At 38.3% G+C, this 10,883-nt stretch overlaps 1 protein-coding gene across 3 annotated transcripts in view; it reads left to right on the top strand.

The window, feature by feature from the left end:
• Window positions 1–10,883, top strand: part of LOC107693525 (rho GTPase-activating protein 32-like) — a 115,176-nt gene that overhangs the window by 49,965 nt on the left and 54,328 nt on the right. For all 3 annotated transcript variants that reach the window (XM_016492943.1, XM_016492942.1, XM_016492941.1), the window contains exons 2-3: window positions 691–804; window positions 7,886–7,994. In XM_016492943.1, coding sequence (XP_016348429.1) covers window positions 716–804; window positions 7,886–7,994 — 198 coding nt within the window. In that variant the 5' untranslated portion in view covers window positions 691–715. The remainder of the gene's footprint in view (window positions 1–690; window positions 805–7,885; window positions 7,995–10,883) is intronic.

Raw genomic sequence — 10,883 nt, 5'->3', positions numbered from 1 at the left:
ATTTATTTTTTTTTTTTTTCAGCTTTATTTTAGATCAATTAAGAATATGATCATTGGCTGTTGGATGTTAAAGTAAAAGCTTTTTCACGTTTTAACTAGACAATTTTTGTGTACACCTGTGTTTTATCGACAAATTATAAGGAAAAATTTGATTTCTAAATATTTTTTCTAAAACCATTTTAAGATATTTGAAAATATCTGTTGTCCTTTGGCAAGGCTAAACATTAATCTTTAATCTAGCACAAGGGAGAACTGTCACTGTTAATCGGCATACAGGTGCAGGTATCAGCTGATGTGATAATCTCACCAAATACCAAATAACAACCTAGTTAATCTGCTTGGATTTTTAAAAATTGTATTAACAGATCAAGGTACATGAATGCAATGTCACCATTTGAAAGCAGATAAATAAAATTTTCCTAAAGTCTAAGCATCATCTTAAAAGTGCTCAATAGAGTATGAAGATTAGAGTTTTGCCCAGGTTTCCACAATCCTCTAGAGACACACAATCTTTGTGTAATTTTCTCTCCTCTGCTTGTTTTACTCTCATTTTCACCCTGTCCATCTTGTTTCGTCTCTCATTTCAAACTCTGTACTGACTCTACATCTTTTTTTTTTGTTCTCTCTCCCTCGCTCTCATTCTCTCCCTCCCTGCCTCTCTCTCTCTCTCTCTCTCTCTCTCTGTGGCAGGCTGCTCCTGCAGTGATTCAGTATCATGGAGGCTGGCAGTGGGGCTGCTGCAGTGGTGGGAAGTGCAGCTCTCGGACTGCTTGGAGCCACAGGAAGTCATGACATCTCTGACAGGTAAGACTCACCGTCCTTCCTCATCAGACCCCTAAGTCACCCGGGATATTTTACTCATTTAAGCTACCTGTTTGTTTCTACATGTGTCGCGTTCTTGCTCCTGTGTGAGTGTGTGTGTCCCTGCCTCATCATGCCCTCTGCTTCCCTGCTGTTTCATTCATAAGTGTAGAGGTTATTTCAGTGTGCAGCGTGTGTGCGCAGCGAAGGCTTGGGCACGTACATTCTATTCCTCTCCAGGGGCTCGAGAAGAAATGTCAGAAGTGCAAGCGTTAGGAGGTACAGGCAGATGCAGCCGAAACAATATAGGCTAAAGGTTCTTAGAGAGATGCATTCATATATCCAACATCACCAAGCTGCTAGCATGAGTAAATACCCAACTTCAGATCATTGATCACTTAGGAATAACGTCATTCTTCTCATAAATATATCCCTGCCGTCATTAAACCCCAAATTTTGCGGTCAGATGACATGGTGCTGAGTGCACAGCCTGTATGAAAATCCACGATGCTGAGTAGTAAAGCAGTGGCAGCCAATGAAATGCGTTACAGTGCCAGTACACACCCACCCACCCACTCTCAAGGCTGAGCTCTTGAGTACAAGTCACATGATCAGCAGAGCCTGCATGCTTTGGCGTCCACTCTGAAATTCTGCCCTAAACCCCTCAACTGTCACCTTCCCACCGACGGTTTCTGGCTCTGCTGCAATTGTCCTGCGTTTTGAGGATTATTGTCCAGCCATTTTAGCCCTTGGCTTCACTTGAACACAGTCCAAATCTGGTATGCCGAGGGTTGCCATGGCAGCCACAGCTTATCTTATATTAGATATTAGCGCAACATCAGTGAAGGAAGGCGAGGAAAAGGACAAGGGGAGGCAGCGTGCTCTCTCAGCTGTTGTGGAAAGCTTTCCAGATGTGGTCGTCATTTTCATACACACCCGTGCTTATGATTCATAGTCACTAGGGGAATGCTTTAGCTGTGCTGAGGCTTTTCTTCCACAGTCCCTAATACTGCGATGGCCTGGAGCTCTGCAATCCTTCACTATTCTGTCCTGCCACTGCACTGCATGCGTATCTTAAATAAGCGGCCTCTAGAGTAGGACTCTGACATTGAATAGCCTCCAGCTAGGCAAGTAGTTTGCTGTTTATTAAGTGCAGAACAGAATACGTAATAGTTCATTTTTGAAGACTAAACTTCGTTACTGCTCTAATTGACGGCATCTAGGTTTCAGTGCGAGACCTGTAAAGTAGATCAGTTGGTCGCGTGGCCATTTACTTGCCATTTACAAGACGGTTATTATCCAAAGCGGCTTACTGTGTGCTGATTGCAGGGCCAGTTTGCTCAGAGCAACTTGGGGGTGTAGTGCCTCACTCAAGGGCACTAAAGTGATAAAACGGGTTTGTGATCTCAGGCTACTTGGATTTTTAAACCACTACCTTTGTGTTAGCAGTCTAGATCCTTAATTGTTAGGTCACTGTTTCCAGCTCGTATTCTCCCAGCTCAACACCTGACTGCTGAAGTGATTGCAGGTTAAATGGGACTTTTGAAGTATATTTCTTTTCCTAGTGCAAATGCTATGTGGAAATATACTCGTACTAACATATGATCAATACAATTTTGGAAATTGGAAAAAATTGATTTTTTTTCTCCATCAAAATACTTTTGAGATTTCTGTTTTGTAACTGCAAATTAATTAGTGAGTAATTTGTCAGACTAATTTAAGCCCGTGGGTCATTAAATTAACAGCATTAGGATGTTCACCAGTCGAACTGCAGTGGCAGTGCTGCATGTTCGCTTTGCTTGCAGCCAGTGAAGGCAATGCAATCAGAAATTGCCTTACAAATTGTCAATTTATTGTCCCTCTGTATGATTCCATTGTTCTGTGTATGTGTGTGTGTGTGTGTGTTTTTCCATCACATTCAATTCAGACTTTAGATTCACAACTCTGATAAAATATAATTTTGTTTGCTGTGGTACTGTAGATTCATAGGGGTGCAGAAGAAGTGATTGATTTATTTATTGAGTGCTCTATTAGACAAACCACACAGATTTGTTTTTATACATCCATGTTAGACCAGAATCTTCTTGTGTCAGTGATTGGGTAAGACGGCGCAAACAGCATAGAGCTCTCTGCTTCCTGAAATATTGCATGCTGACAGAGTGCATTTCTATCAGCATTTTCCTGTCAGTTGACAATTTGTTCGTCCTCACAGTGACGAAGCATTCCTGCAGGACTTGCCCCTGCTTGAAACCAAGGACTTTGTGTGAAGTGTTAAGTAGTTCACTCAGAAATTTATATTCAGTCATTATTAAGTAGTCTCATGTCATCACAAGCCTTTATGCTGTAATTCATAGAAAACAGAAGTATATTTGACAATAATGTTTAGCTCTTTTCCATAGAGCAAAATCACCAAAAACTATGGAATAAAATGGTTATACGATAGCTTTGTGTGAGCATATGAAAATTTACACATTTTTTATAATTGTATGCCAAATGGAAAAAGTCATATGGGCATAAATGGTGTAAATAATCAAAAAGTATTTCAGGAGGAACTATTCCTTTAAATACAATCTCTTAGTCTGTGCGTGGTGAACCCACAGATTGATTGAAAACCAGATGTGAAAGCAAACGTGAATGCTTCATCTACTTGCCATGCACCAGTCCTCCAATAGACCATCATTTAATTTCTCCAAAATCCCTCTTCAGAGTCGCAGAAGCATTATGGTCTGTGCTGTTGATTTCAGTGCCGGCAGCCTCTCGTGATAAAAAACATTTCGTCTTTGCTGAGTTTAGTAGGAAAGTGTTACTCTGTGTGGGCTGCTTTGACTGGCATTACTTCTCTGACACTCTGCCACTGGAGTTTGCAGATAGAAAGTGCCCTGCAGGGGACAGCGAGCTTTAGGTCCGGTGTCTTCTGTGAGCACTCGTTTAGACCAGCTCTCCAAGGCTAGCTGTTGTTTTGATCATTCCCACTCGAAAATGCCCAAATGTGTGTGTGATTGAAATAACTTCAAATTTTTTTAGTGTGATCTTCCTGATGGCTTCTCTCAAGGGTAGAACAAGCTACCTAATGAAAATGTTTTACAGTAATTTGTTTTAGGGGCAGTTGCCTTAGAGGAATCTGTGCAGCAGACAGTGTGAGACTTGCTTCAACATTTTGAAGTCTCTGGAGCTCGCTTAGACAGGATCTTTAGAATAGGAGCAGCTCTGATATACCATTTTTTCCCACATATAATCTGTGTGTTAATGAAATGCTGACTCAGAATAGAGGTGCTTTCGTGATTTATGAAAGCCCAGCATGACCTGCACTGGCCTCCAGGAGTTAATGACTTCCATTGGGATGTGATGAGGGTATTGTGACATAACACAATGGCGACCACTCCATCTCGACCCAAGAAACATCCCAATTATCTCTGTTGTCCTGCAGTGGCTGAAACACAACATCCATACTCAGATTGTATTATGTCCTTAAGATCCACTAGGCCAGAAAGGTACATTTTAAGATTTTTAATAGGTGTTTTCCACAACTTTAATTAATAAATGAGTGGAGATAGTCAGTAATAAAAAAGCAAAGTAAAGATACAATAGAATAAAAAGATACAAATGAAACAAACTGTGCTTTAATGCTTTTTTCATGCAAGTCTCAAGCAGTTTACAGCCTACTACAGAAATGAATGATCAAATGTAAAATAAAACAGCATAGTCTTCAATGTAAGAATTTCACTTTTTTGTTTCTTATTAAAGCTACAAAAGTCCTTCACTCAAGAGCAGTGTGTGAGTTTGAATTTGTCTTTTGTTGTTTGATTAATATTAAGCGCACAGTCACAGCAGGAAAATAGCCCGCTGTCACTTTAAGAGCCGCACGGATCCAATTTACCGTTACATGCGTATTTTCATTCTCAACACTTTACGTTCATTTATTACATGACCGACGAAGGTATACATGAATAATCACTAAGCGCCTGATTTTGACACATTTTTGCGTGTATTTGACCGTTTAGACACGCACCTTGAGCTAAAAGATGACTTTACATGTCTGTTTTCTGTTCCGTCTGTGAGCATTTTATGGAGGAACGAAAGCGCAGCGCTGGAAAAGGGGGCGGAATGGGGGCGTAATAATAGTTTTATCTCGATTATTGTATTTTCATAATCGTTGGAGGCCAAAATCGAAATCGATTAATTGCACAGCCCTAGGAGATACACAGGAAAGTAATGTGATTAAGAGTTGGATTGGATCTTGTCTATACCCCCTGTCTTTTTTATGCTGATTTTGAGGGAAAATCTGGGGATTTGATATGTAATTAAAATCTAGACGGGAAAACTTAATCATGGAAGGTCTCCAAACTGTGACTAAATTAGTCATAAATGTGACAAAAATAAAAATGCTCAACAAATTAAGTCAGGAGATATTTTTGTGTGTCCAAATGCAGTTTTCTCAGATATCATCTCATTAATTTTATTTATTTATTTTTCTTGGGAACTGGTTCTTTTTAGTGAGGAAAAAGATTAATTGAAACCTCGCATATAAGTTAGTTGTTTGAATCAGACTCAATTAGTGAATGGTTCAGAACCATTACTGAGTTCACAGACTTATTTTGTTCATACTAATGTTGTTAAAAAATGGGATTCTTTAAAAAAAAAAAAAAATTTATTTGCATGTGAAATCCAATAGGTAGCTATTATTACTAATTGAAATTAATTGGTTTTGAACAACCCTCTTTATCGAGCATATCTGTAATTAGTTATTTGGCTTCTAATTGTTCATTTTAGGAGCCAGTGGCTTCCTAGTCATTTATTTTATTTAGTTATTTTTTGTCTGAAACTGGTGTAATGTGTAAAATTGCCAGTATCTGACAGTACAATGCTCATATCTGCAGTTAAAAGCATAATCAGATTAGCAAAAATATTAAGCATGCAGGGGGTGGTAGATTTGTAGTAATTTCTGAATGGCAGGAGGTCCAATTCTGTGGAAATCTTCAGAGTTTACTGCAAAGTTCTGCGGGTGCAGATTCCGTGTGGGCCTGCCATTAATATTATAGCATATCTTGCTACCCTCACCCCAGAAAACCTTGCTTATCTTCACATGTACGTGATGGAATCTCCCATCAGGTCGGCAACGTATGGATAACCCAGCCTCTTCTATTCTGCTTTGAAATGTTGGATCTGTGTTCATGTGAGCCTGAAACTGACAGCAAGAGGGGGAGGAGATGCACGTGTGCTACAGAGACCTGTTTTGAAGCATACACTGCACAAAATTACTTTCAGTAACAATCCTGTGTCTAAACAGCCTTCAAGCTGGATCAATTTGCACAGTAAAATTGTACAGTATTAAGACTTGCTTTCAGAGGATAAGTTTTGAATTAAGTTTATTTTTCTTACCCCACAGGCCATTTTTTTTCTTGTTTTAAACCGTAATCTGCCAGAATTTAGTTTGGTTTGTACTAGGGCTGCACGATAAATCGCATGCGATATTTAACGCGCATCTTATCAGTAAAGCCGGTTCTGTAATCAGCGGTAATTCTCCATCACCTGCGGGCTTTCACATTGAGCAGCATTAACTACACAGAGCCGTTGTTCACTGATGAGCTGCGCAAAACCACGTTCATATTCGCACGATTTTTTGCGCAGATCGTCAGTGAACAACGGCTCTGTGTAGTTAATGCTACTCAATGTGAAAGCCCGCAGGTGATGGAGATTTACCGCTGATTACAGAACCGGCTTTCTGACAAGATGCGCATTAAATATCGCATGCGATTTATCGTGCAGCCCTAGTTTGTACTTAAGAAAAAAACTATTTACCAATGGCATAAAAAAGTTCACTTAATTTAATATATATTCTGTTTGTACAATATAAGTCTTGTCAGTTTTGCTTCTCAAGTGAGTTGATCTTGTCTTAAGGATGTTTAGATATAATTTTCTTTGAAAACAATACTTTTTTTGAATGGTAGTCTAATGTCCTTGTGCTAGGACTGTTCTTCTTTGTTCATTTCTTGCCATCTTCAAGATCATTTTGTCAGAAGTTGAATCAATTTCAGATGAACAAGAATAATTTTAAATAGCACTCCTGCTCATCATATCATCTTAATAGTGCCTTCCCTGCACATTCCTTATGGCGAGAACCATTTTTACTGTGCTCCATAAATCAGCAGCATAATTAAAGTCTTACAAGGATGCAAACCGTGTCATTAATTTAGCTCAGATTTGTGTGGTGATGTCAAGTTCTTTTTTTATTGCAAAATGGCAACATATATTTAAAGTAAAAATACAGGCACGTTCTCACAGTTAGTGACATTTGCTGGATGTGTGTGTTGTAAGATGCAGGGTCACGTATTTCACTCCAACGTGAGAGTCTCTGCTCAAAGCAGATAAATAAATATTCAAAGCCATTTTCCAGGTCATCCACATTGGTTTAATCCATATAGTATAACTTTTATGTCATTTGTTCCAAGCCTTTTTATGGAAACAATTTTCTGTTCTGTCAGAACATCCCCCACTTTGGAAAGTATAACGGTACCACTGACCGCGCTGCGCTTTTCATCTCTGATCAGTGGTGGTTTGTCATTTTGCCCATGTGAGATGTGCCAGATTGCCACTTTGTCTCTCCCACCCTCTCATTCAGCAGGGTTGGAAGGACATAATATCTTAACTTTCTTTTATATCACCCATTAAAGACCATATGATTATGATAAACTTTTCTAGACGGCAGGCTTTTCCAAAGAAAACTGCAGATTCCCCCCATAAATTGGCAGATATCCCTACATGCTGTTGTAGGGATCTCATTTTGATTCACTGCTGTGCATGCTGGATAATAATTTTTCCCTTTCATGTCACTGTGATTAGTTTCGACATCTTGCTTAATTGAAATGATGCTGCCATTAACACCTCTGTGAAGGATGGGATGTTCTAATTCACTGCCTTACATTGAGGACTTGTCATTTTTTCTGTCACACTGACTGTCTGATATTCCACTCAGCTCCGCTGTCGTAATTCTCAAAGGCAGCCGCAAAGCAGGCTATATCCGTTTATTTCACAGGCTATCAGACTAACTCTCTGCCTCTTTTCTCTCCCTCCCCTCTCCCCTCAGGGGCCTGAGGCCTGGACGGCACCCGGAAGAAGACGATATCGTGCCAGAGCTTGCCAGGAGCATCCACCCCCGAGAGCGACCTGACTGGGAGGAAACCATCAGTGCAATGGTGAGGAGCCAACCCTCCCACACGCTACGTTTATAAAGCCAGTAGTAAAGAGAGCAAATAGCACACCCTCAAGCTGTGAAAATTAAAGATCGACTGCATGCTTGTCCAATAGGCACAATATCACAACTGTCATTTCTGAAGGATAATTCTCTTTTTTTTTCTTTTTTTTTTTTTGTGTGGGTGCTTGATTCTTTTACGTAAGACCCATATTGCTGCTGTAGACTGTCAGCCATTATTACCTGTATGTGGGAACATGCTCTTGTCAGAGGGATAATGTAGATCTGGTCAGTATCCTGCAAAGGATACGATTCATTCAGTGACTAGTAACAGTGACCTTGAGGGACTTGAGATTTATATTTATGGTAAACATTAAACCTATAATGGAGGACTGGAAGCTCGGGTGTCTCCAGTTAAAGCAATAAATCAAAAATATTATGCAGAAAAAAGAAACCGAATATACACTACCTTTCAAAAGCTTGGGGTTGGATTTTTTTTTTAATAATTCTAATATGCTGATTTGATGCTCAAGAAACATTTCACAATATTAATGTTGCAAACAGTTGTGTTGGTTAATAATTTTGTGGAAACTATGACACTTTCCACTTTGAAGAACACTATTCACTTATGAAGCAATCAATTTGATGCATTAATACAATTAAATGCTAAATAAATATTAATTTAAAAAAAATATTTGCTGACCCCCAAACTTTTAAACAGTGTACCAGTAAGATTATAGCATTTAGTCAGAATTTCATTCCCAGATACTCATTTGCTGGGTAGTCATATTATTATACCACATAATGATACTTGATTCAGAGTTCAGCCATGGCATTTTGCTATCAAATATGTAAGATATAATGTACTCAGTTATTCATTACTGCAAAATACACCCCAGCATGAAGCAGCTGACACATCATCTGACTTTACATTATTTTGCAATAATGAGCGGTGACCTATTTGATTGCAAAAGTCCTCTGATTGACCTATCAGAATTGAGTGTTCCAGAGGGCTGTGACCGTATTAAGCTGCTCTGAAGATCTACAGCATCTGTAACAATATTTTCCCAGCCTTTGTTCAATACTGAATTAGTTTCAATTCATGATTATTTCACCAGCACTGACATACTTGCATTCAGTGGTGCTGATGAAAAAAAAATTGTCTCCATGGCAACCTGACTGTTGGCTGATGTTGTTTTGAGCACAAACAGATTAGCGAGGACATATCAAGGGAATCACCATGTATCGGCTCACTCGTATGACAAATTAATTTAATGCTCTTTGGCTCGGTTTTATACTATTGTGTACCAGGGTATTAATTGAACTCGTTAATTGTACAGTCAAGGTAATCGAGCTCCAGTGGCTGTCGTCTCTTCACTGTCGTGACCTAGATTCACTGTCACTTATAGTGAAGTGAGAATGTGATGATCAACAGACTGTCTGTTGTGAATAACGAAACGGAACCAGATTTGGATCGGACCCAGTCGAGTTTTCACACCGTTTTACACCAGCATAAACTAGTCTGTTCGGCCGCATGCTCATTTGAAGGCTGCATGGTCAAGAGACTTTTAATAAGCCCATGTCTGGCAGCTAAGAGACACTTTTTTTTTTTAAAGCATTATTCATATTTCATGGACGTTTCGAATCACTGGCATGTTTTGTTTGGCCTTGCCAGATGACTGCGCGTCTCTCATTTGGCTAGGCATTGAAGAGACTGGCAACAGAGTTTTATAAAGCATACCAACTGTCAAATGATTTAGAGGCAGGGCACAGGCTTAGCCTTTGTGAAACCGCAGTTCAGGGGCTCTCAGCTTTTTGGCATATTCGTTTAACCTATCTTTGACCCAGTTGTAGCTTTCTCTCTTCTTCCATTACTCAGCAGATCTGTTTTATGGTGCGCAAAGGTAGTCACTGATGTTAAATGATATTCTCGTTATACTGTGCTATTAACTTTAAAAATGGTTTTGTGTATGGGATGGTTTTTGGTTTGGTATCTTTAGCTCTTATTTGCACAGAAAAGTCTATCATTTGAATGTAATATGCGTTATTTATGGTATTGTAAAAGGCTATTCACAAAGTCTGAAAAAAAAAATAGTGGTTGAACAGTATTTTTTCAGTGGCAAAATTTTACACAAAAATCATTATTCACAAAACATTTCAAACAGAACATTATGTATTATCTATGAATACATAGTTTTTTTCTATTTTATTTATTGTGATTCAGTTTCACAATTGGAGGTGTGTAATATTATTGACAAAAAATTATATGTCAGTATTTTAGCGATAATGATAATTAGATCAATTTTGCTGCATGGGCTTTCAAAGCGTGTTTAGAAACAACAATTATGATATTGTAGACTAGGCATGGGCCAGTATGAGATTTTGACTGTATAATAACCTTAAGCAAAAATATCACAGTTTCACGGTATCACGGTATTGTCATTACAGCTCTAAAATTTGTTATTTTTAAATGACTGGGTAAAAAAAAACAAAAAAAACTTTTTTCCGCTGAACACAATATATTTTGTTTTTGAGCAACATACAGAATATTAGGAATAGTAGAATTTGATTATTTTTTCTTTGATTTGTTTCCTAAAAAGAAGAAAAATAAAGACTGACATCTTTATTTAACCTAAATCTGTAATTACAGTTATTTAATTTTAGTTATATAATTCATATACATATCATTTATATCATTTCATATCATTTAGTTATATAATTTCATATACATAATTTGATTTAATAATAACCCAATTTGAAGCAAAAACAGAATGTTCTGACTACACTCTTAAAAATAAAGGTGCTTCACGATGCTATAGAAGAACCTTTTTGTCTAAATGGTTCCATAAAGAACCTTTAACATCTGAAGAACCTTTCTGTTTCACAAAAGGTT

Source organism: Sinocyclocheilus anshuiensis, unplaced genomic scaffold, assembly GCF_001515605.1.
Source record: "Sinocyclocheilus anshuiensis isolate Anshui unplaced genomic scaffold, SAMN03320099.WGS_v1.1 scaffold1208, whole genome shotgun sequence".
NCBI classification, from domain to species: domain Eukaryota; kingdom Metazoa; phylum Chordata; class Actinopteri; order Cypriniformes; family Cyprinidae; genus Sinocyclocheilus; species Sinocyclocheilus anshuiensis.
This window is presented reverse-complemented; position numbering and strand designations above follow the sequence as displayed.